This window comes from Scatophagus argus, chromosome 24, assembly GCF_020382885.2.
Source record: "Scatophagus argus isolate fScaArg1 chromosome 24, fScaArg1.pri, whole genome shotgun sequence".
Lineage (NCBI taxonomy): Eukaryota > Metazoa > Chordata > Actinopteri > Scatophagidae > Scatophagus > Scatophagus argus.
In genome coordinates, this window is record NC_058516.1 from 4,218,265 (window position 1) to 4,244,103 (window position 25,839).

Genomic DNA, 25,839 nt, shown 5'->3' on the forward strand with positions numbered 1-25,839 from the left:
TTTCTTATTTTATTTTGAGATCAGGTTTATTGTGTTCAACCACTAGAGCGCTGCCATTTTTTCCTGTCAAAGTCCATCCATGCTCACGCAAAGGATAGACTTTGTCTCCCTCTAGGGGTGAGATGGATTAATTTCAGGCCTCATTTTACTGCTCATGAGGGGGGGAACCGAGTGTTTAACCAACATTTCTGCCTTTGTGCGATTTTTTTGTTTGTTTGTTTGTTTTTTGAGAGGGGAAGAGCACAGTAAATCCAAAGAAAGACATTTATTCCACATCCGTATTCAACAACAAACAAATAATTTGCAATTTACAGTCATATGTTGCATTTACAGAAGTTTATAAAGGAGATACAAAGATTTTCTGTTGAAAGAATAAATGAGTTTCTGCACAAAACAAAATAATTTAGGTTCAAGCATGATTTTCATCTTTTATTTCATTAAAGTTAATAACTACACTCATTTCTTTATCAGCTCTTGCCCCATCCAGACCTCTGAACATGCATTTACTGGAAAAAGCCAAATGTTTTTATTCACTAGGAATGTATTCATTCCCCCCAAAAAAACAAACAAAAAAAAAAACAAATCTCTTAAATTTTTAATGGTATTGGTTGTTTTTCCAGTTCATGCAAGTTTACAGTCCATCTAGACCCCTCTGTGTTTTTTTATTTCTGTTTCATGGTCGCACCTCAGACTTTTTTTCCACCCACATGCATTTCCCTGTACAGTACTGTGCTCTTGATTGTGAATGTACCAACTGGTGAATAAATTATGTCAGCATCCTACCTCTCACACAGGCCTCATACGCTGGCAGGTAGACTTCAACAGCTTTGGGGAAATGCAACCACGTGTGAGGAATGGCGGAAATAAAACCTCTAACCTTCATCGACTCGTAAGTCCATATGCTATAATTTCTGGTGACGATGTTACTCCTCTTAAAAAAAATGATATTTCTGTCCATCTTACATTGGGGGAAGTGTTTTTAAGAGAAGCACACAGGGCCTATGTCCAGGCCAAACTCCTGATTGGCTTTTCCAATATCCATGGGGGCCAAGTCCACCACGGGCAGCCTGGCTGAGGTTTGAGTCCTGTACTCAATCACTGTCTTGCCCCACTCTCCATTTGATTTCTGAGCAAAGAGAAAGAGAGTTAAATCAGTGGAAGTATTTTCCAAATCGTCATATCTTGGCACCCTGTGAAGACTTACTGAGCAGCCGTCCTCGATGACGGTGTATCGGAGGCGGTTGTTGCTTTGTGCCCTCAGCTCCTGGCCGTTGGATCCTCTGAGGACCAGGGCTTTCTTCAGGTTGTTGTTCTTCTCGTCTCTGTAAGCCACGCTGTTCCTGCAGTGGTAGGTGATGTTCTGGTGCGCCTCTTTGGACAAAAGCTGCAGCAGCTTCAGCTGAACTGCCACTGCATTCGGCTGGTCTTCCTTACTCCCATAGTGGAACTGAAATTAGATGTCAAATTGAAACACAATGACATCTGGAATATGCTGAATTTCAAAGCTTTCCAGGCTTCTAGATACTCTTTTTATTATTCCCCACAAATGCATCATGTACAACATTTTAAAGTTTGCCTCTTGATTTCTTACACTAGTTCCACTGTTCATGTTTGCTCCGAACCAGACAGGTTTGTTGGTGCTGGGAGTGGATTTGGTCCACCAGGCTTTTCTAGGAACATTGGCAGGACTGGCAGAGATGCAGGTTTCACCACTTTCCATATTGCAGAAGACCTTGATGGCATCCTTTGTGCTTCCCTGATTTGGATCGATCCAGTACTCACCTACATGAAAGATGCATGTAAAATGACCGGGAGGACTTGTATTTCATGTGTCTTAAAAGAACTGAAAGAGGTGGAAAAAGAGAGGAAAAACAGGACCCTCACCACTCTTTTTCTGAGGGTAGCACTGCTTGATATCCTGGCAGGTTTTTGCGGGGTTCATCTTGCTGCCATCAGGACTGCGGAGGTTTTGCAGATGTCCTCTGAGTGTCTTGAGTGTGGCGTGGACTCCAGTGTCTGCACGCAGGATGGCGTCATTCTTATTGGGAAGAGCTTCGTCTTTGTTCATCTCTGGAGGTGGAGGAGGATCAGCAGCCACGCCATCATCAACAAACTCCACAGTTTCTGGCACATCGCCGTTCCCATAATCATACGAGGGAACAAAGAGCTCTTCTACAGCTGCGCTGGGAGGTCCTGGGGGTCCTGGAGGGCCAGGCGGGCCCGGTTCACCTTGTGGACCCTGACAAAGAAAAGATAAAAATGAAACCACCATTTTGATCAAGTTATATTGACAACTAGATGTGTGATTGGGATGAAATTCCACTTTGACACTTTGTAAATATTGATCTCTTGTCTGGCACCCGATCAAGCCCAAACTTCACTTGAAGAAGAGAAAGGTGGGAATTTTTTACTTGAATGACTTTTCTTGAGCACCATTGTCAAAACAACCTTTCTTACAGCAGCAAAATCATTATCTCCTATCAGTATGGTGTTCTATTTAGCCAAACTTTTAAGTTTTGTTTTTTTTTTTTAAAAAAAAAAGAAGTCTTTTGAAAACATTGAGTGGCTGCATTGTGCTTTGACCCAACCTTTAAGAGGTTAGGCAATTTAGACAAAACACAGTGTGATGTTTGCTCAAAGCAGGGTCAATAAAAAGCACATTAAATTAAAAAATAAAAAAGGAAAAGTGTGATCTTGTGTCACCTGTTCTCCAAGATCCCCACTGGATCCTCTGCTTCCCGGAGCACCCATTGCTCCAGGCTGACCGATGTTTCCTTCCTTTCCTGGAGGACCCAGCACTCCTGGTGGACCCTGTGGGGTGAAACAAAGATAACTGATGTTTACACAGTACATTGATCCTTAACTCAGCTGCAGGGTCCTATTACACACTTACCCTCGGTCCAGCTGGTCCAACGATACCAATAGCTCCTGGCTCCCCTGTGGCACCCTGGAACAAAAGAAAGGATGACATTTGATGGTCTGGTACCTTCAGTGTTGCTATGTCCACCCACAGTTTACACCAATTCTTTAACATCAGAAATGTCTGAAGCAGCTAAAGAAGCTTCAAGTATTTGATGTTGTCTGAGTGATGAAAAACTTTGCTCACAGTTGTTCCTGGCAAACCGTGGAGTCCCGTGAAACCTCTGTGTCCTTTCTGACCCCTCTCTCCTGGATCTCCAGCTGCTCCTTTCTCTCCCTGAGGCCCTTGAGGGCCCTGAATTTAAACACAGGGTGACAATTCATCACACGTCATCAGATTTTGTACTGAGAACAGGCACTGACGTATTCTGTTAAATTTAAATTGTTGTTTTTGAGTGACAGCATGGTGATAAGTTGTTATCTTGTGCTTACCACTTTCCCTCGTACTCCATGTTCTCCTGGAGGTCCAGCGGGGCCTCGGCCACCCTAAACTCAAAACAATTAAAGAGATGTGACAAAGAGCAGACTTTGTAATTCTGACGTGAGATTGACAGTGTAGCACATTAAATTATCTGCATTTCTGTTAGTGAAACTCACGTTCTCTCCCTTTTCTCCAGGACTGCCTGTCAGTCCCACAGAACCCTCAGTTCCTGGAGAGCCTGGACCACCTGCCAAACCCTCTGGACCAGGATTACCCCTGTCTCCCTGGAAACACACACAGGTAATTAGCGCACGGCACATCCAGTTCACTAAAAAGCACACACACACTCTATGTATTTGACCTTACCCGTTGTCCTAAGAGGCCGTCCTTACCAGGAGGCCCCTCTGCCCCAGCGACACCCTGAATGAACACAGACAAAGACGTGATACACTTCCAACATGGAGATGTGAAAGAATATCCTGCAATGATATTCACTGTTTCGGAGAAGTAGCGAACTTCAAGCTGTGTAATGAGTGAGATGGGTGGGACGAACCTCAGGGCCGGCCTCTCCTCTTGGTCCGGTGGCTCCTGGTAAACCGACTCCACCAGCAGGCCCTGGGCCGCCCCGAGGACCAGGAGTTCCAGCTTTTCCCGGTGGACCCTGGGGGAAAAAAAAGAAAAAGATCCAAAGTTTAAAGAATTATTCAGCCACATTTAAATATATTAATGAAGAGTGAGGAGCAAACAGTGTGGAAAGAGCACATACAGCAGGTCCTGGCAGTCCCAGCATGCCTCTCTCTCCTCTGAGTCCAGGCTGACCCACGATGCCTCGCTGTCCTGTGGTGCCAGGAGGTCCTGGAGGTCCGTCAGGCCCCTAACAGGGAAACAGACGAGCAAATGAAACATCTCAGGATTTACAGCTGCTGGAGATCAGCTCAGCCTCTGAACTGAAAGACAAATGCTTCAGTTAAAGTCTCCCTGCATCATACCGGTGGACCGTCCTCTCCGGAGTCTCCCTTCTCCCCAGCACTGCCTGGCGGTCCTGGAGGTCCCCGCTCTCCTTGCTGTCCCAAAGCTCCATTCTCTCCTCGAATTCCAGCAGGGCCCTGCTTTCCCGGAGCGCCGATTGGTCCGTCTGCCCCAACAGCACCCTGAAACACACACAACATCTTCCCTCAGTACAAATCACAGAGTTGGACTTTTAAATGATTTAAACAATAGAAATACAGCTAGAAAGTTTCAACCAAAGCCTATCAAATGAAACAGAAAAGTTTAAAGTTGACAATTTAGAAAGTAACAGGACATCACACAGGATATCCATATTTAAATTCCTTCTGTTAAGTGTCCACCTAAATAAATAGAAAGAAAATAAATTAAATTAAAATTTAAATTTTGTATTTTAACCCATCAACTCACAAGAGAGCCGGGTGGTCCAACTCCTCCAGGCAAGCCAGGGAAACCAGGAGCGCCCTGTAATAATAATCATAATGATAGATATGATAATAGTGCTTGTATATTTGATGTAGTGCTTGTAAGTAAGTGTAACATATCAAATTAAGTTATAAGGAAAAGAAACTGACACAAATTATAGTCAAACTCACCGCCTGACCCTGCGTTCCTCTGCCGCCTTTCAGTCCAGTCACACCAGCAGGTCCCTGGAAACGATGGCGATGTTCATTTCACAAACTATGGCAAAAAATGTTCGCTGACTTTTTCAGAGTGTTTAGTCCATCAAATTTCTGTTTGCAGAAACGACGCCGAAGCTTCCAACCAATATTTATTTGGATTATTCACTCACTCCTGGATAAACACCTTGTGCAGTTTCATTAGACACAACTTGATTTGTCCCTTCATGTTTTCGGGTGTGTACCTGTTCTCCTGGTTTCCCAGCCATCCCCTGTGGTCCAGGTGCTCCTCCTTCTCCCTTCAGGCCTGGCTCACCTGTTTCACCTTTGGTCCCAGGCTGACCATCAGGACCCTGGGAAAAAAAAGAAAATTAGTCTGATTTTAAATCAGCCTTTACTGGTTTAGTTGCTAGTATATTCTGAATTCAGCTGCCAGGCTTCAGTTGTTCTCAGTGGCCACTTACAGAAGGTCCAGGGAAGCCAACAGGACCAGTTGGACCGGGCTCACCAGTAGAACCCTGTTAATATGATCACGCAAAAGTACACACTTTGTCAAGAACAAATGGAAGTACAGCCATTCAAAAATAAAACCAAATGATGACTCAATTTAAAGTCAGCTGGGAAAATAAAATGTTCTACTGACTGGAACTCCTCTTGTGCCTCGGCGTCCTGCGGGTCCTGGTGGGCCGGTTTCACCCTGAAATAAAGGAACAGTCAAGTCGTGAAAGCTGTCAAAACGTCTTATATGAACATGTGATTTAAAACTGGATCGATTGAGATTTTTAAAGAGTTAGCTTGGAGTTCATGGTCATACCTCATACTGAAAGGTCATTGAAATTGGAATTCAAAAGTGGATTTATTTACAAAGCAGCCATTTGAATTGAAAAACAAAGATTAGCCTGCTGTTTTGCACCAAAATATTACAATATATTTAATCTGGACTCTCTTAATTATGCATTCACGACAGAATTTCAGGGTTAGTCAGTATTAATATGCTGCTGTTAGTATAAGTTTTTATAAATGTTTTTTTATAAAGTGAACATATACAACTGTGTGTTTTTGTACACAGTTGTAAAAAAAAATCTGTATCATTTAATTTATAGTGTTTTGACAGAAACTTGACCAGTTAGTAGCAAATTGTATTGGATATTACATGCCACAATTTGTGCTTTTTAACTCACCTTCTCTCCGTTGGGTCCACTGGAACCAACAGGTCCAACAGGACCAGGAAGCCCCTTTTAATTAAATTAAAAAAACACATTAGAATATCATATTAGACTGAAGAAACCTCAACTGTAAGTTTGTCACTGTTGGGATAACACCAAATATGTTTTCAATTCTTTTGCAACGACGTCTGGCTTCTTCCACTGACAAATCTGCGGTTTTGTTGAAGTCCAGATCGTCATGTTGAGACGACTCACCCGTGCACCATCGGCTCCTGCTTTACCCTCGGGTCCTTTCTCTCCAACAGACCCCTGTCAGAAGAATCAGCCTTATCAGGGTTCAACTTCCTTTAACAAGCTGCTGGATTCCTTTCAAACTCACAAAAAGCGCCTCCTCTGTTAGTGATCTCCTACATTTCCTAGAATTACTTTTGACAACCCCACAAAGAACTTGATGGATCAAACACATACGAACAGTGAAATTGTGACATCAATGGCAAACATTTTGTTCTATGATGGTGATGTTAATGAAGACATTTGTGTCTTTCTTCAAACTATCTAATCATCTGTCTGTAACTCACTGCATCTCCCTTTGGGCCTGAGGGCCCTGGTATGCCTCTCTCTCCTGGCATTCCCTGAAGTCCTGGACCTCCTGGCTCTCCACCAGCACCAGCTGGACCGGCGTTACCCTAAAATGTATGGAACAGTACCACAGACACACAGTAAAGCTTCGAGTAAACAAGGTTTACCTGCAGCAAATCAAAAATATTCTGTCGGATTTTGGTTCTTCAAGTCTCAACGTACCTTTGGCCCATCTGGCCCTGGTCCACCTGGGCTCCCTTTAGGTCCTGGCAGCCCATTAGGTCCAATTTCACCCCTTTCTCCAGGAGGACCTCTTTCTCCCTGCAAGAAAAAACAAGGTTTCCAACAGGCTTATAATTCCTTACTGTACTAAATAATGGAATTTACATACTTGTGACTGACAGAAGATAAAATCATTTGGATGTGGAAAGCTGAAGCTACACCTTTTCAAACAGAACAAATGGACTCACCCTTGGACCTATAGCTCCGATGGCTCCTGCCTCTCCAGCAAGACCCTGGAAAAAAAACAAAAAACAAACACCGCTTAAAATAACATGATAAGAAATACTTTATATGTATAAAGCATCATAACAAATAACAACATTTTTTAATAACATTTTTTGTGTCATTTTGGCATACCTCATCACCTGGTTTTCCTGGCTCTCCAGGTGCACCTGGCAGTCCAGGCAAACCCTAAAAATAGCGACACATTTATAAAAAATACATATTATTTTTATATTAATTAAATACATATTTTTAATTTTAACAAGAGTATAGTTCAGTTATAATCAATATCAAGTAACAATCGGTAATAAAACTCTCTTTGCAACGTTTCTTTTTTCATAATTATGGGATTCAGCGTACCTGGAAACCATTCACTCCCTGTGGTCCCTGCTCTCCTCTCTTTCCTGCAATACCCTGAAGAAACGCAGACACAACGTGATCAAACATAATGTTGTCAAACCACATGATGATGATGACTATGGTGATGATGATGATGATGATGATGCTTACAGGTGGGCCAGCTGGACCGGCAGCACCTTGCTCTCCGTCTTTTCCATTTGGCCCCTACAGAGGACAGATACAGTCTCTATCACTGTATCAAGTACTGATATATGTTTGATTTAGTGTAAAATGAACAGTGAAAATAACTTGCCCTTTGACCTGGAGCTCCGGGACTGCCAGCCTCTCCTGTCTTTCCAGCATCACCCTAAAAATCAACACAAACACAGAATCTGTTTTTTGCTGTCATTCTGTGGCTTCTTTGTTTTCCATATTCCTCCTTGATGTTTTGTGAAATCATTAATTCTGTCTTCAGAATTAGAATTTTTAAAAGTTCTGCTCATACTGACAGCGAAGCCTTTTGGTCCCGGCAGGCCCATCGGTCCAGGTGTGCCTCGGTTTCCAGTAGACCCAGCTGGGCCTGGTTTGCCATCCTCTCCTGCTGAGCCCTGGGAAGACCAAAAAGCAAAATATGACCATCTGCCTTCAACCATCCATCCATCCATCCATTCATTTTCTTCCGCTTTATTCATGACCGGGTTGCGGGGGCACCTCCCCATCTGAAACAGATGCCCCAGCCACCTCAACTGGCTCCTCTCAATGTGGAGGAGCAGCGGCTCTACTCCGAGCTCCTCCCAGGTGACAGAGCTCCTCACCCTGCGGTGGAAGCTCATTTCGGCCACTTGAGATCTCGTTCTGTCGGTCACGACCCAAAGTTCATGACCATAGGTGAAGGTAGATTGACTGGCAAATCGAGATCCTCGCTTTTCGGCTCAGTTCCTTCTTCACCATGACAGACTGATACATTGACCGCATTACTGCTGTCGCTGCACCAATCTGTCTGTCAATCTCACGCTTCCATCTTCCCTCACTTGTGAACAAGACCCCAAGATACTTGAACTCCTCCACTTGAGGCAGGAGTTCTCCTCCGACCTAGAGGGGGCAGACCACCTTTTTCCGGGTATTCCCGGTTGCCTTAAATCACTCCCTCTGTAATCTAGTTTGTGGGGAAAGAATGATTGAAAACTTTGAAAACTTTCACATACCATAGGTCCTGGCTTTCCCTCTGCTCCCTGGGCGCCAATAAGTCCTGTCAGACCCTGAGAAATAAGACAAAAAAAAGATGTAAGCAAGTTGTAACATTAAAAATTTCTAGGTGAGCCCAGTGTTTTCTGCTTGTCCTTACAAACAGGAAGTTCTTTACTGTATCATGACTCAACACAAGCTGAGAAAAATATTAGCATATAAACCCTGTGAAATGTTGCATTCACGTGCATTCAAAACATGGGATGTTTTGCTGTGTCGGCTTTACCCGAGCGCCTGTTAAACCTGGCTCTCCATTACGTCCTAGATCTCCAGGTAAACCTTTGGCACCGGTTGTTCCAGCCAGTCCTCTTTCACCTTGTGCTCCCTGTTTGGCCAAACATCAAATGTTCAGAAATTTAAAAATGTTGTTGATGTTGATCATAATAGTCATGGTCTGATGTGAAATCAGCTCACCTTTTGGCCTGGTAAACCATCTGCACCTGGGAAACCTCTATTTCCTGGGGCTCCCTACAACATTAATTTTAAAATCCTCATGAAACTTAATCTATGCTTAAATGATTGTAAAAAAAATAATAATAATAATAATAATTCATTTTTTTTTTTTATATAACAAGTAAAAAGTTGACTCACTGTCTCTCCTGAAGGTCCTGGAGGTCCAATAGATCCAGCATCACCACGGGGTCCACGTTTCCCATCCTCTCCCATTGGGCCCAAAGGACCTGGAGCTCCATGATCACCCTAACATGAGCCAACACTCAATCAATCAATAATCAATCAACCAACACCAAAATAATACAGAAAATAAACTTCAAGGGTCTTTATTCTAGGATGGTAATTTTTTTTATTTACTCTTTCTCCCTTGAGTCCAGCTTCTCCTTTGAATCCAGGCAATCCAACATCACCCTTTAAAAGATCAGATAATGTCAAAAGATTAAAGCTCCCAGTGCATGAGATTACATCAGCCTCAACATATATTTATAAATATAAAAGGAGGCAGCATCAGACTACAGGCCTACTTATTCATGAAAGAAAATAACAGCTCGTACCACTTGGCCCTTTGGTCCTTGAGCTCCTGTAGTTCCCTGGGGGCCAGGGGGGCCTGGGGGGCCCACTAGTCCTGGTGGACCCATGACACCTGCCAGACCCTGGGAAGCAGAGGGATCAGTCACAGATTTACAGCCAAAGATATGCTGAAAGTTACAACTATCCCTCAATGTCCAAAACTTCTGCAGTCACACTCACGCTTTGGCCGCGAGCGCCCAGAGCTCCATCAGCCCCCTCTGCACCCTGTTTAAAAACAAATTATTAATGTCATAATTAATCCAAAGGTGAACACAGTCCAGGTTTAAAAGGAGCACTTATAAAAGACAGAATGATGGTAACAAACCTGCGTTCCTGTCACTCCGGGGGGTCCTACGCGACCGGCATCCCCTCTGGGTCCCTGCTGTCCTGGACTTCCTCTCACGCCTGTCGGTCCTGGTTCACCCTGCATTAGACAACAGACTCAGGTCAAACTTGGAGACTTTTGAAAAAATAATCTCAGAGTTCAGTATTTTGTCACGTTCATTTTCACAGCATCAAAGATCAAGATTTCACATTAGTCATCACAAATCTTCAATTTACCCACACAACCTCACCTTCATTCCTGGGCTCCCCGGAAAACCTGGCACTCCGGGGATTCCAATTGGACCCTGTTAAAGTTAAAGGAAAAGTTGTTTTCTTGCAGAGGGAGATCCAAAATGTAGAAGCATTGAAGGTGCATTTATACTTCCTTACCAGAGGTCCTGGTTTGCCAACATGGCCGGCTGCACCTCGTTTCCCCTTAAAGCAGAAGAGAAAGAAAAGAAAAAGTCCTGAAACACCATTTTACATTTTTGCACTTTTTTTCAAATGAACGAAGATGTTTTGTGTTTCTTACCACAGGACCAGTTGGTCCAGCTCTGCCTCTTTCTCCCTGCTGGCCTGCTGGTCCCTGAAACAAAAGACAAGCTCAGGGTCTGCTTGAAGGACCCTGAATGAAATGCTCTGATGGTGTGATAACTTTACGTGTTGCCTACCTGAGGGCCTGGAGCACCCATCACACCCGGAGTACCAGATGCACCCTGCAAAACACAAAGACATTCAGGGGTGGAGGAAGCTTTCAGGTTCTTTTACTTCAAGAAAAGTCCTGCATTGAAGTCGAAGTAAAAGTATGAAAGTATAATCAGGATAATAAGCATCATGTCTGTACACGCTGAACAGACGAGGTTCCTCTAAGGATCTCTGCTTAAGTTTGTGCTTCCGCATGGGATGGGATGAGTTCAAGATTTGTTCAGAGTCCACTTTCAGAACCATAAGACCAGATGACAAACTCTTACCTTGGATCCAGCTGCTCCATGCTCGCCTCTTGACCCAATAGGACCAACATGTCCCTGTTGGAGAAGGTCACAAACAGTTCAGTTCTCTATGTTTCTTCATGAAAAATAATCATCAGAAGTGAGGACTCATAGTGGAAAGGTGTGATTTTTTGTCAGAGAGTGTGCACTGACAGGCGCCAGTATAGCTTACTTTTTGGCCTTTCAGTCCTGGAAGACCTGGAAGTCCTGGGAACCCTCTTGCACCCTGCAACACCAATAATCAAACCACTTGGAATTCTCAACTCACAATTGTTCTTCTTGTGTTTTGCTGATGAATTTTCTTCCCTCCTCTACAACTGGATGGACACTTGTTTACTGTGGAGGTTCCTGCTGCTGTGTCAGCTGACTACCACTAGATGTCACCCTCAACAGTTTAACAGGTCAAAGAGTATTAAGTTCTGATATTCACTGTTTTGGCTGTTATAAGCTGAAATGTTTGTGTTAGTGCAACTAAACACACTGGGTGAAGAAATGATTAACAACTGGAGTGTAAGCAGAATGAATAACAAGCCCTCGACTGTGCTGCTTAGTAGGGATTAATAATGTTATCATTCATGTAATTTAGCGATGAACGATGTGAGGCGACTGTTTACCGCAGATCCTGGAAATCCTGGCTCTCCTGTAGCACCTGCGGGTCCAGAATCTCCCTGAGTAGAACAGGTGAAACATTAGCTCTTAAGATGATCATGACTAAAAACAAAAGTTAGTGATAATGAAGCTGATGGCAGCCAAGTCACTGTAATCACATACTAACACATACTACTAAATAATCAACATTATTTAGTCCAGTTATCTTATTATAGTAATAAAAATGCTAACTTCCTTGTAAAATGTAATTAAAACTGAAGACTCAAATGATTTGGTGGTGTTTTATTTCATATGTATGATTGAATATATCATATATGATAGGTATCAAATGTAGTTAAGTGTGAAGTAGTTAATATATTGTACTAGTTCAGTTTGTTATGGATCTTCACAAGGTCGCATATTTGCTCTACTCACATCAGGTCCAGCTTTTCCTGGTGGTCCCTCTGGTCCTCGATTACCCGGCTCACCCTGTGAACAACCACAAGGAGTCATCACAGGTGACACACGTTTTCACAGGTTTACAAGTTTAGATCCAGTCTCCACAGACACTTTGGGTGGATATGAGAATCTCTCAAGTATGAAGTATAATTTTTCCCACCATTGGTCCTGGATCTCCAGCCTCTCCTGGAATTCCCTGACCTCCAGTTGGACCCTGAAAAGAGGAAAAAGATGTCACTTATGATACAAGGCTTGGGGAAAGTTTTCTTGTCAGAGTGACTCATAAAACTGAACTTCTGCTTTGTGGTGAGAACTTACTGATGCTCCCGATGGCCCTGGGAGTCCTCGTGGTCCTGGTTCACCCTGAAATGGCAATATTTCAAACATCATACATGATAGCAAACTTCCTGCCTTTGCATGTATGTAAAATATGTAATCTAGCAATTTTTTATTTTGCAGCACTCACCCTTGTTCCTGATACCATCCCAGCCAGACTAGATTTCTCATTGAAACCTGAAGCCATCTGTGACACGAGGTTGCCCTAAATTCATTTAAAGGAAGTGTTTAAACATTATAGGGGAGTGTTTTAATTTTCTGTATATTTGATTTGCAGTCATGAGACTCTGAGAAGAACTCACCCCAGGGTGGGCTGGATGGCCTGGGGGTCCTGACTCTCCTGGATTTCCTGGCACACCAGGCTCTCCATCAAATCCCGGAGGCCCTTGAAATCCCTGCAGGGTTCATGGTGAAATAAGATTAATGGGAGACAACACGCTCCTCTTAAGGCGTTTATCACAATACAGTTTTTTGTTAACTAAATGCTTTGATTTGTTCAGTCTCACCCGTCTGCCTTTAAAGCCTCTTGGTCCAGTGTGTCCTTGAGCTCCTGGAGGACCCTGAACCAAAAATATTTCATCCATGAGAATTAAGGTAGACACCCATCAACCATTGTTTTCCCACTTCTGTTAAAATTCATTAAATTACAGTCATTATAAACTCAAAGCATTTGAAAATAGGCTCAGTGTTTGCACTCAACATTGTGTATACATTTTAATTTCTTTGGTTTTCCTAGAAAGTGGGCGAGCAAACAATACTGGCCTGAACTTGATGCATGATATCATCATCCTTCAGGTGAACACTACTATGAAACTGTGATGCCCTCTAGTGTCAGAACGGGTGCATAGACATTATTATCAGGCAAATCATTTTAAAAAGCCTTCTCTCATTTAATACATTTCTTTAACTCTGTTGTATATTATCCACCTCTACATGTTAATATAACACTACTTTTTACAACAGAGAGAGTAAAAAGCAGTAAAAACACACCTGGGGTCCAGCACGTCCTGGGAGCCCCACCACCTGAGAGGAAACAAACAGTCTGATGACTTTGCTGACAAAACACACTGTAAATCAGATGTATTTCTAAAAAAAATATTTTTGAGAAAAGAAAGCTTTTTTTTAAGTTGCATACTTATTTGTGATATTACTTACATATGGGATATCGCCTGGCTCCCCTTTCTGTCCCTGTGGAAGGAAAAAAAAAACTTTTTTTACTTTAAAGACCAACAATAGTTTGAATATTTATTTTAAATATTTATGCTAGAATGAGTCATGGCTTACCTTGAAGCCCATAATTTCTTGGAGGAAAACATAAAAAGGAAAGTTAATGACATTCATATGCTTGACTTGATTGGCTCAGTGATGTAAAAGTATACCCCAAGATGTGTCAGTACACAGAGAGACACTGTTGGGTGTGGTTACAGGTATAACACTCTTACTTCCCAGGTCTGAAGTTGGACAACATTAAATTCATCTCACCTATCATCCTGCTGGCGCTGGCGAAGCTGTCACACACGGGGCAGCACTCTCCCTCGGGTGTCACGGCCTTTTCGCAGTTTGGCAGCAGTTCACACTGGACCTCGTCGCAGATGGAGACACCTGTGACCCACATAGAATTCTAGTCACATTGTTGTGGACATATCACTCTTATTTTTGATGAGAATCTAATCGTTTATGGCCCCAGTGTTCTGTTGATCTGCTTTCAATGTGTTAGTGTTGAGTCTTGTCCAGGCCAGTAGGGGGCAGCAGAGGAGCGTTTGTTAGAAAATGCCTTTACGCGCGCTGTCTGAGCAGCTTGTCATTCTAACAAGTGCGAGCCGTCAAACAACAACAAACGCCTCTGGCACATCCTTTCCCCTGTTAGACAGGTCAGTGTTGTGTATTAGCCTCCTGAACAATCTAAGTATGAGTCATTACGGCAAAAAGCATCTTTTGACTGTGCACACTAACTTTTGTCATTTAGTGAAAGGCTGTAATTTGTGTGTAAACACAGTGTAGCTCTGTGTAGTTTTGGGTAGAGCTAGCATGTAGCATAACTGGCGGAGCAGGGAGGTTTTGACTGAGATACTCCAGCTCGTACTCAGCCCGTTTATGTGATTAAAGAGCTCCCATTAGAAGGGTATTGTAAATATGTTTGATTGTGTATTATTTTAGAAGCTGTTTTAATGTGTTTAGATATGTTTATTCATTAAGCTGTTGGTTGATGGACAGTAGGCTCTCAATGCAACACTGAAGCCAAACTTTAGTAATACAATTGAACTGAACAGTGCTAACATACCCGGTGGAAAATGTATGTATATTGCAGCATGATAAAGGTTAATATTACTGAATAAAGTATGACAATTGGAAGTCAGGTTGAAAACTATGTTCTGGTAGTGTAATACTGTTTTGTGCAGAAATATATGGGGAATGCACAGTTTTCAGTCAGCTGTAATTGGCATTGAAAGTAAATAGTCCTGTGTATCCTATATCCACATAGTGAGTAACTGTTTACACAGTCTAAAGTTACAAATGTTATCAGACATGTTATGGTTGTACTGAATGTATCATGTTGATATATTTTAACAAGAGCAAGCTGTCCAACAACAACAAACGCCTCTGTCACATCATTTCCTCTGTTTAACAGGACATTTATGTCTGGCTGCCTGTCCTGCCATTCGGGACCTGCAACACACCGTTGTCACAGACACACACGCGACAAGGCTCCGGTTTCCAGATGTCGTTGTGTTGGTAGACGGTCTCATCGACCGTGCAGCTTTCCCCTTTCTTCTCATCAGCAGCTGTGACCAAGGACAGAAAAAGGTTGGTTTAAAAGTAGCACATACTAAGCCTTTGACAATGTGACAGGGTTAACGCAGCGTTTACCTGCTGAGGGGTCTGTGTTGGGAGTTGATGTGGAAGCTGGGGTCAAGCACACGGGGCAGCATTCGCCCTCAGGGGTCACAGTTTTCTGACAGTCGCCGAGGTCCTCACATACCACGTCTTCGCACACGGCGGCGCCCTTATCACACACACAGATCCGACAAGGCTCCGGGTTCCACATGTCATTGTTGTTGTAGACTTTTCCATTGTCTGTGCAGGTATCTTTGTGAAACAGAAACACAAGGAAATTAAAGGGTGTTTTTCGATTTCACAGACCTGATATGCAGTCAAAATTTGAAAAACTTAAAGCAAAGTTCAACAAAGTTACTCTTTTTTGCTTACTATATACTCTAACATGCTTAACTGTCATGCCAGCAATTATTCTAGAAGAGTAAACACAGTCCTGTTCTTTAAAGCCTCATCTTAGTGTCTAGAGGGGCATCATTACATGCAATATTGGGGCTCGTCAAAACCACAAATATTAAAATCCCCCACATAGGGGCTTTAAAGAGTGCATCTTCTAATAAGTCTGTTTCAATTTATAAGCCTTAATTGGTGCTTAAAAAAGGCAACTCATCAGTGCAAAGAACAATAAATGTGGCATTGAAGGTGCATATAAAATGCAGTGAACAACACAACAGTAAACAAAGCTATTTCCCAGAGGAATACACCTTATTTGGTAAATAAGATACTTGCTCAACTTCCCCTTGTGTGGCAGTAAAATCGGCAACAGCTCCACCAAGTGTCTATTTTTTGTATTTATTCTTGACACTAGAAAGGCTGTCAGTGTGTGCTTTATTTACAGGTGCAACTGCTAACAATTTTTTTGCTGCACAAAAGTTGGTTGAGAAGTGATCTTATCTGGCAAAAAGTCAAAGTATTCCTTTTGCAAATGGACAATACAGTCAAAGGGAAACTCTGAGCACAGCGTGGCAGAACATTTTGAGGTTGTGTTGTGGACAGGATGGAGCCTGAAGAGGAGGCCTTCAGACTAGGGGGGAGATGACAAAGAGCACCGGCAGTCCTGACACAGATGGGAATTTTGCCGACTGCCGAGTCAACACAACCACTGTAAGAAATTAATCAGGATGCATCTGCAGAACATATTTTGGCAGGCAGATGTGCAGGTTATGTTCCAGTTTACCAGTTTTAGACGAGCACACAGGGCAGCACTCGCCCTCTGGGATCTCTGTGGTCCTGCAGTCACCTATATCCTCACACACCACGTCCTCACAAACCACCGTGCCCATATCACATATACAGACTCGACATGGCTCTGGGTTCCAAATCTGATTGTTGGAGTAGACTTTACCATCCTGTGCACAGGAATCTTTGTGAAAAAGAACAGCAACTGACATCAGTACCCAGGGTCGTTTTTTGCCAGCTTATAGTTACATCTGTGTCTCTTTATGTGGTTCTCTTGTAGCCCAAGAGTCCATCACCTGTTTGTGATTTTATGGATGGCTGATCAGTTGATCTGCTAGATTGACAGTGTTGTTTATCTTTATCATTTCACTGTAAAAATAATTGTCACCATCATTCCAGCAGAAGCAAAAGTCTCTATTTTCAAACCACATAAAAACCCACATGAATACACCAAGGTGCATCTGCAGATGTGGATGTTTATGGAAGTTACAGACCCGCATTTAAATTTTCTGTCAGAGGTCAGGTTCAAAATGGTCCTTTTAAAATATTTATTACCAGTTTTATTGTCCACGCTAGGAGGATGTGGTGCTGCAGCCGAGCATATGGGGCAACACTCGCCCTCTGGGACCTCGGTTGTTGGACAGTCCCTTAGCTCCTCACACACAACTTCCTCACACACCACAGCCCCTGTGTCGCACACACAGATCCGACACGGCTCTGGATTCCATATCTGATTGTGGGAGTAGGTCTGTCCATTTTCTGTGCAGGTATCTTCATGAGACAGAACAGCAACTGACAATCAGTACTGTGGCTGATTCCCTTTCAGCTGGCAGTTATGGTGAAGTCTGTACATCATTATGGGGTTTTCAATCATGAAACTTGCACCAAATTTCACATTTTCCTGAGCTGTGTATTGTATCAAACTCTAGAAAAACATTTCATTCAGAATCAGGTCAGAACTACTTTAAATCTATGACCAGTCTGAAAGATGTCAGAAAGTTTCTCACTATAATCTGTGGGATATCTCGTCACAATAAAAGCTGCTCCATTTTAGCTCAGAAATAGTCTAAACTTTTATTATTGTGGAGCTAATCCGGACCTCTCCAGAAGTTTAACCCAAGAGAAAACAGTCATAATTCTTGTGGGTCTATAACTGCTCAAAAGCTGCAAACACAATGAGGAGAAAAATGGTTTCCTCAGCTTGAATTGTGGAGCTTGTGGTTGAAGGCAAATAGCAAAAAGCAACACTTGAGCCACAGAAGACCAACAGTCTGTGGCACTCATGAGTCAACACTTGACCAGTGGCACCTTAACTTGGCATCAGCTGGACCACATGGCAAAAGTTACTACATGTAGCCCTTCTGGCATGTCAAGTTTGATGATTATAACACCTAGTTTGTCCATCTACGGCTGTGTTTAAACACATGAAGTTCACTTTAACAAACTTGTAGGCAGAGCCCACTGGAAGCAGAAATTATCTTTCTAGGTCAGGCAGACCTAAACGGACTGATGACTTTTATTTTCCTGAAAAGTCACCAGGATAACTTGTAACATTTATTTCAAAATCAGATCTCAGGTTTAAATTAGGTGGAGAAAAATTTTACCAAACTTTATGACCTAACAGTGTGCCTGCCAAAACCTGACTATGGTGACAGTTTAGGCTCAGTCAGGCTCAGTTTCTACTCTGTTTCAGTTTGGCACTCAAAATGGCAAAATAGATAGAACACAAACGTGTGCCAACATCATCATAGACAAGACGGACTAATAAAGACATTTTTCATGTGTCTCAACTTTTGTGCTTCAAGTTAACTTAAGTCAGTTCACAGAGCTGGAGGAATCAGATCAAAACCAGGTCGCAAAGACTTCATGTAGCAGTAACCTTTCTCCTCCTGTCTGCAGAAACAGTCTTACAGTCTTGGAAGATGTCTAATCTTCCAACACGAGCAGCGGTAGATCCTGGCCTGCACAGACCGAAACTCCCTCATCATGCTCTAAGAAAAGCCCCGTAATGATGTGTCACACCAACTGAAGGGAAACTGCGGGAGGTGAGTATAACCAGTATGACCAGTGTTCCCCGTGCTTCCGTTTACCTGCTTTAGTGTCTGCACCGTGAGCTGGTGCCGCAGTCGAGCACACGGGGCAGCACTCGCCCTGTGGGGTCACAGCCGTCTGGCAGTCATGTAGCTCCTCACACACCTCGTCCTCACACACTACAGTGCCCATGTCACACACACAGATTCGACACAACTCTGGGCTCCATATCTGATTGTTGGAGTAGACTTTTCCGTTTTCTGTGCAGCTGTCTGAGTCAAGCAGAGCAGCAATGAGTGTATGGGCCAGAGGTGCATGTAAATGATGTATTTACACCTCTTCACAGTGCTCCATGAAACATTTTCTGTGTGTAGGAGACATTAGTAGTATTAGTAGAGTAAAATGAAAATGACCAAAACAAGAATTAAACCTCAATGTGAAGTCTTGTAGTGATTGTGATTGATTTTTGAATTCACTGATCTAAAAACGATTTGAATCTGAGGCGTCTTCTAACGAGAACCTTTACTTCCGACAAAGCAAGCAAATTAAACTTCCAAGGCAAAAATCACCACAAGCAAGGTAGTATAACTGCACTTTCCACCTTTGGCCAGTAGGCCATGCCTAACACTCAGCAATGCAGTAAAAATCAGTTGGCTCTCATGCATGAATTAACATATTTAAAACTGTAAGCAGGAGGCAGAGCGAATGTCCTCTGCTTGTGTTAAAGACCTCCTGGAGCACCTGTTAGGATTCATTGTGTCCACCCATCTTGCAGTAGCGGCTGAAACCCACAGTCCATTGGGTTAGGAGCCTCTGGGGCTGTACTACACTCACAGCTTTAAAGGGAAAATCAGCTTCCTATTCAATACAAGCTGTGACTGTGATTTTGAGAAAAATCCCCCATTAAACCAGAGAACTGAAACGTTAAGGTCACAACTGCAAAAGACCAAATACCGCACTGCAAAAAACATTTCATTCCACATACAAGTGCTGTGTTAGAACCATCACCGCAGTAAAAGTAAGTAAGTGTCGTTAACAACACTTCAGCATCATAGGTAAAGGTAGCAATTACACAGAAAAATGTGTATAATATCGGTTATTTGTCCTCACTGTATGTGTAAGTATAATTTTACTGACTCACAAGTTAAGTATTGTTTTCGCTGTGACAATCCTCAGATGAAAACGTGAAATTAAAAAAGGCATGAATTACACTCAGCTGCTGCGACTCAGAGGAGGGAAACTCCACAGATTCTTCACACCAGAGTCAGCACTCAGGCTGTGAATAAAACTGTTTTCTAACGACGTCTGTGACCCCGGAGGGTGAAAATATAATAACCTAGACGATGTCATCAGGGCTGAGGTGAGACATTATAAGAATTTGACGTCTATACTTTGATGCAAATTGCCATTGAGCTGCAATCAAGTAAAGCACTTCACTGACGAGACTGTGGTTGAGTTTGACAGCTTCTGGCTGAAAATGTGCCTATAAATGTGGAGTATGTAATCATCTCTGCAGAAGCAGCAGCGTCTCCCTCAGACAAGATGAGACGGACGGTATTCATGTTCACGCATCACAGGACACTTTGACATGTCGTGTCATCGGGAGGGAGGCCAAAATGTGCCCATGGAAGATTAGGATTTATGCATTGTTTTTTTTTTTTTGGTAAATGCAGTCATATCGAGGAAAAAATAATTTTCTTAAAACACCAGATTTCATCAGTTGGAAATTATAAACCAAGTGGTGAAATCCAGCAGCAGTGTAACATGATTTTGCCTGATTTGAAAGCAAAGCATGAATAGTCAAAAGGGGATGTTTTCTTGATTGGTTTTAATGATTATTTAACATCAGCAACATTTTTTGAAATGCAAGGAGAAAAATATGTTTGTTAGGGGGGTTAATATTAAATCAAATTCTTTTTTTGCAGTTTTAAAGGCATATTTTTGGCCATCTCCACCAGACTGGGCAGGTGATCCCTGCCCAGTCCTGAAATCCTAAAGAGAAAAATCACAGGAAAAAGTTCTGAACTGAAATTAAAAGGGAGAAAAAGCAAATATGGCCACCTGCTACAAACTTTGCAAGCATATTTTAATTCAGGCAGTTTAGTGATGTCCTACTGTAAGCATTAATTATGTGGTGGAGCCTCTCCCCACGAGAGAGGCCGTTTTCAGAAGCAGCAGTTATTTCAGGGAAAACCACAGTGGCTGTATTATACGTTGGACTTGGGTAGAACTTGTGGCTTGCCTTTATTTGGGAGAGCAGAGAGGTGCCACACCCCGAGGAGCCTCCTGCTACGAAAACCTGCTTCACCCTGAGGAGCAGCTCGCGGCATGTAGGAAACAGCAGCTAAAAGACCTTTGAGCTAAACGTTAGTTCTGCAGGTTGTTTAGGCTGCAGAGGTTCTGCAGCTGCATTTTTAAAAATGTGTTACAGCAAAAGTGCTCATTTTATTGAGCTTTGCAGATGAAACTTTGAGTATTCTTTGATCGAATCTGTATTTTTTCAGCATTTGAATGTGATTATAGATTGGGATATACAGCATAAGGGCAAAAAAGTGATGGTTTCTTTTGAAGTGGAAACTGTCCGTGCAGCTCTCTGGCCTTGTGGTTTGTAGGCACCTGAACCTGCTCAACTCAGCTTTATTATTAAACAATATTCAGCCCACATAGACTGGACTGTAGGCCAGTGGCTTCAAACCTGGGACTCCTTGAGGGCTCCCAAGATAGACCAAAGGGGATGATTCATATACTTTTTCATCTTCTTCATCTTAAGTGACATTAAAGGGATATTTGTTTCACAGACAGGTGACTAAGCCACACAGTGAGTAAAAATACACTAGGTTATTTGTTCTCTCTCTTTTTGTAAAGAATAGAGCTAACATTAAAGGGAATCTTTTAGGAAAAAATTTCAGGCCTCAATCTTTCAAGCTATTCCAGACATTAAGACACACATGCATTCATTATGCCCACACTAAGACCATAAAGGTCACAGAAATTCATTAAATCCAATATCAGGTCTTAAAAATTTGCCTTAAAAGCAGCAAAAACACATGCAGAGAGAAGCAGAAATAAACTTAAGCCTGCTGCTGTTACTTCCTTCCATTTAAAGTCCACTCAAACCAACAAACACATTCCCATACGCAGAGCCAAGAACAGCACACTAAGATCTCATCTGGCCAGTCGACAATCCAGCATCATAAATCTCAGTTCCCTCACAACAACAGCCGACACACCTGCCTCAGAAACTACACACAGCATCTGCTTTAAAAAAACAAAAAACTACAGCTACACTACAAATGCAGGCTCTGGCTGTACTGTACCAGACATCATTTTGTTATATTTGGTTCCCTTCCTGTTGACTGGGACCCCCCCCCGTAAGTGACAGGATAATTACTGTGAGAAAGACAAACAAAACCCTTTGTTTTAATCTTTGTCTCTTTCTAATAACTGGATAATTTTGCTTCTATGGGACTCAAGCAAGGCCTGATTAATAGCAATTAGTAGACACAAATACAGAAAAAGCAGCCAAAATTATTTAAACTTGTATTTCAACAGCTAATATAAATGTGTAACAGTTTTCACAGTTTTGGAAACATTCACGAGTGAGAAAAGAAGATTGAATTGCTCAAATCACACCACCTGCTGGGTTTTTGGCCTATAGTGACACACCTGTCAGTCCACAGATGTAAACATACAGTAAAATATGACATTACTACGCAGTACTGCGCCGAGAGGTCACATCTTCAGTCCCAGAAACAGCTGCTGCACAACCTTTGAGCATCAGTGGGACTCTCTAATTCTCCTCCTTTTGCATCTTCAGTGGAGGTGAACTTGGATGGAAGCGAGTGAGGCATATTTCACATCCAGCGTTCTCTCATTCTGGGTGTGTCTTGTCTGCCTCTGGCCTGAAGTCTGACCAAAATTAGTGGCCTGCTTTTGTCCATCCCATCCGCAAGGCCACATCATTATAGCCGTGGCATTCAAAACCCCGTCATTCAGCCTCGACCTCGCACTGAAATAGCCCAGCCAGCCCTGCTCGTGTGTTAGTGCGAACTGCAGTCTGCAGGAGGAGGAGGAGGAGGAAGATATTTTTGACCCAGGATCACATCCACTGGGACATTTTATTTTAGTTCAGCCACATCTTTAAGAAATTGTCTGATTTGGAGATTTTGTTTCATCAGATTGAGGCCAATTTACCCTCAATATCAGCCATCAGTTTCACTTTTCTTCCAAGATGTTTGGAGCTTGTAATCACTTTCTCCATCTCTAATTAATTCCTGAAAGGTTTGCAGCTTTCCCCAGATATTTTGTCAAGAACGCTCTTAATCATCACATAGCAGCTCCATGCACAGGAAAGTGGTGTCTCATAAAGGCATAATAAGCTTTTCTGGTCTACTTTGTGGGTGTGATTTGAACCTTTAGCTCCCAAACCGCAAGGTCAGTGTGGTCCGGCAGCTGGTAGGCAGAGCGGCCCAGTTTCAACTAAACACGAAAAGGATGCTTCCCAAATACCACTTTCTATAATCTGAAAAAAGACAAAATCATAAACCAAAAACATAATAGAAAACACAAGCACAGCTGTGAAAAAAACAAAAAACATGTCACTTTTTTTTTTTTTTTTTTTTAGAACAAAGCACAGAGGGAAATGTCTTCACAGGACCTGGTTACCCAGTCATGAATCATGAGATGACAGCAAATCTGGAGGAGACATTGTTGAGTTACACATGAAACACAAATATAGCATCGAAAACCTGAAGTAACTTCTTAGAAATTTCAAGTCTAAATATTAGCGTGGGACAGATGTTTGTTTCAGCACCAAAGCCCTCAGAGGAACATCTCTTATCACAAGGCTAAAGTGTGTTTATGACCCTTCGCTGTTTCTTTTTTGCATAAAACTGTCAGCAACTGAAAGATTTCAGCACAGAAAACCAATCAGAGGACAGAAGGAGCAGTTATCGCTCACCTTTCTTGGCATCTTCTTGGCAGGTCACGGCCATCACCTGAGCCAAAGTGATGACCAGGCAGATGGTAATCCTAGAGCGCCACGAGAGGTCCATGTCTGCCCCCCCAGAGACGCAGCGTCCTCACACACAGCCGCCGCGAGACCGACAAGGACGTCAGAGACAGCAACCCTGAGCTACAGCATCCAGACCGAAAAATCCAAATATCCCTGAGAGGAACAGGCTCCTGGATGAGCGATTACCACAAACTGAAACAAGCTCTCCCTCTTTACATCCCCTCCTCCTCTCACTCTCCTCCTCCTCTGTCATCATTTTTTTTTCTTGCTTTATTTCAAAGCCAACCTCCTCCTCGGGCTCTCACAGTCGCCTTGACAGATGCAGCTAATTAGAGGCTGCATTAAACTCGTCCAACCCAAAAGACTTATGAAAGAAGATGGGCAGGATGATGCTGTTGGGAAAAAAACAAAAAGACTTCTATAAGCTCAGGTTGAGCGTTTGTTTTCAGGATCTAGATGTGCAGGATTCACAGTTTGCTGCATGACCTTTCACCTCGACCACTTTGTGGTTCAAGAATAACGTCTGCTTGACTGAAAACAGTAGCCTCCTTTTCCCCACTGTTTGATTCCTGCAGTGTATGATATGATTGATGAAAAATGTCTGAGGAGGAGATATATTCCACCTCACTTTTTCTTTATCTTCAGCTCATATCCTCTGTCTGCTGCTTTCTATTTATGTTAATGAATTCTTGGTATGAGTACCAAAGTTGTACCTAAAATAGTGTTTTATAAATCAAGCAACCTTCACTTGCTTCATTCTTCTGTCTACCTGAAGTTCGACTTTGCTGACCTAAATCTGTGAACTCCAGCTTGAACACTTTACAATGTGCATGTTGCATTCACCTGATGTGTTTTCCAGGGCAAAGCTCAGCCAAGTCGGTCCCTGAGGTGATGTCCCGGAGGCAGAGGACAAAGCAAACAGCAGACTTCTTTACTGTTGTTTCCACACAGAACACTGTATTCGAAACAAGCAGTTTTGAGTTATCAGAGCCACCATAAAGTCACATTCCTGTCAGTGGATGACTGGATTTCACTTGTTTCCCTTGCTAAACAACTCGGGCCAGGAAGTGTTCAAGGTGCTTGAAGGACAGACTGTTTTCCCATTAACGAGTCAGAGAGCGGGCCAGAGCCATCGGGGACGATAACCGAAGCAGATGGTGAGACACTTCCTCCTAAATGACAGCTCAGCTTCTGTACATTCATAGTTGTTTTATGATGAACTTGTGTTCAGAGATGATATCTTTTAAACCGGAGCTCGCAAATGTCAACTCCGGAAACAGTCTGTGTTTGTTTCCTCCTCAGAGCTGGTCTGGTCATGGCTCCCATTGACTAAATGCTCCATCTTTTTGCACCTGATAATGTGTCACAGCTGCACTGCAACAACTGACTGCATCGGCCCACAGCCATCTTTGAACTGATCTGTAAAAACTGGCAGCATCCGTGAGCTGCATGTTGAAAGGTTTTGTGCAGACCTCCTTTGCTTTTTTTCATCTAAATGGCTCACAAAATGCATCGTTTGTAAAAACTTTTTATGGCATTACGAGCTCCCACAGTTCATTTTTAAAAGGGTTGAAATGCTCAAAATTCACCAAATTTACACGAAACTCACTGTTTTTATTTAATATTCTCACCAGGTGATTCCAGCAGCTGCAGGTACTTTGGTTAACTGAGGTTCAGATAAACTGAAAGAGGCATTTTTACACTCACGTGCATGTTTAAAATGCAGTATGGTGATTTTTTTTTATCCTTAAATGATGCTTCTTTTGGCCAAGAAGTAAAGATTACAGAGAATGTGATGTACAGAAAGCTGAAACTGACCTCAGCTCCTGTGGTAAGAAAGTTTATTCCATGTGGTGTTTAAAGCCCTCCGACATGCAAGCTATTTCTGGATGTATAGACTAGACAGCAGCAGGAGACCAGCCCACGAGTGTGCATGCAGGACACACACACACACACACACACACACTGAGTCGAGGCCACCAGTCAGAAAGGTGGACATTATCCAAACTAAAAAAATAGAAAGCTGCAGTGAAAAAACATTAGATCTTACAAAAACCGCAGAGACGTCCCTAAAAAAAAATAACCCAGATCACTTTTCAGGATTTCAAAGAAAAGCTTGTGGCCAAAGCAGATGTATCACATCGAGTCAACATGAATGTACTGTGTAGGATTTATTTCAAGCTTTAGTCAGCAGTTGGAAATAAGTAAAAACTCATATGTGCTGGTAAAAAGTGTAAGACAAAGAGGTGGGAAAAAAGCTAATTAC

General features: G+C 42.6%; 1 protein-coding gene and 1 long non-coding RNA gene across 4 annotated transcripts; one reads left to right on the forward strand and one right to left on the reverse strand.

Moving 5' to 3' along the window:
* Positions 1-250: 250 nt before the first annotated feature.
* Positions 251-23,653, reverse strand: LOC124055540 (collagen alpha-2(V) chain-like). 2 transcript variants are annotated; one of them, XM_046382431.1, is made up of 57 exons: positions 23,520-23,650; positions 16,527-16,712; positions 15,386-15,604; positions 15,196-15,300; positions 14,000-14,119; positions 13,802-13,818; positions 13,673-13,705; positions 13,508-13,540; positions 13,024-13,077; positions 12,820-12,912; positions 12,648-12,722; positions 12,500-12,544; positions 12,342-12,395; positions 12,158-12,211; positions 11,749-11,802; positions 11,307-11,360; positions 11,117-11,170; positions 10,817-10,861; positions 10,678-10,731; positions 10,536-10,580; positions 10,397-10,450; positions 10,147-10,245; positions 10,002-10,046; positions 9,806-9,904; positions 9,609-9,662; positions 9,390-9,497; positions 9,213-9,266; positions 9,025-9,123; positions 8,759-8,812; positions 8,063-8,161; positions 7,867-7,920; positions 7,725-7,778; positions 7,575-7,628; positions 7,350-7,403; positions 7,181-7,225; positions 6,933-7,031; positions 6,710-6,817; positions 6,387-6,440; positions 6,147-6,200; positions 5,609-5,662; positions 5,430-5,483; positions 5,211-5,318; positions 4,942-4,995; positions 4,757-4,810; positions 4,330-4,491; positions 4,107-4,214; positions 3,894-4,001; positions 3,707-3,760; positions 3,517-3,624; positions 3,352-3,405; positions 3,107-3,214; positions 2,894-2,947; positions 2,704-2,811; positions 1,885-2,239; positions 1,592-1,782; positions 1,205-1,447; positions 251-1,126 (listed from the first exon to the last, which is right to left on the reverse strand). In XM_046382431.1, exons 1-57 carry the CDS (start codon positions 23,611-23,613, stop codon positions 980-982), a joined length of 4,953 nt encoding a protein of 1,650 aa, XP_046238387.1. In that variant the 5' UTR covers positions 23,614-23,650; the 3' UTR covers positions 251-979. The 2 variants fall into 2 exon arrangements, with proteins under 2 accessions (XP_046238387.1, XP_046238388.1); XM_046382432.1 differs by lacking the exon at positions 16,527-16,712 and having other exon boundaries at positions 23,520-23,653.
* On the forward strand, positions 14,270-25,780 carry LOC124055549. Of its 2 annotated transcripts, XR_006842708.1 has the most exons (5): positions 14,270-14,388; positions 15,147-15,322; positions 18,428-18,573; positions 23,543-24,730; positions 24,876-25,779. It is a non-coding gene; the product is annotated as an uncharacterized LOC124055549 (long non-coding RNA). The 2 variants fall into 2 exon arrangements; XR_006842707.1 differs by lacking the exon at positions 14,270-14,388 and having other exon boundaries at positions 15,105-15,322; positions 24,876-25,780.
* The last annotated feature ends 59 nt before the right edge of the window (positions 25,781-25,839 follow it).

Excerpts from the sequence above, each read along its gene's own strand:
- LOC124055540 (XM_046382431.1), bottom strand. The coding sequence starts at position 23,613 with ATGGACCTCTCGTGGCGCTCTAGGATTACCATCTGCCTGGTCATCACT. Across the intron at positions 13,541-13,672 it reads AGCCAGGCGATATCCCATAT|GTGGTGGGGCTCCCAGGACG; the intron begins GTAAGTAATATC and ends GTTTCCTCTCAG. Across the intron at positions 3,406-3,516 it reads CTGGAGAAAAGGGAGAGAAC|GGTGGCCGAGGCCCCGCTGG; the intron begins GTGAGTTTCACT and ends TTTTGAGTTTAG.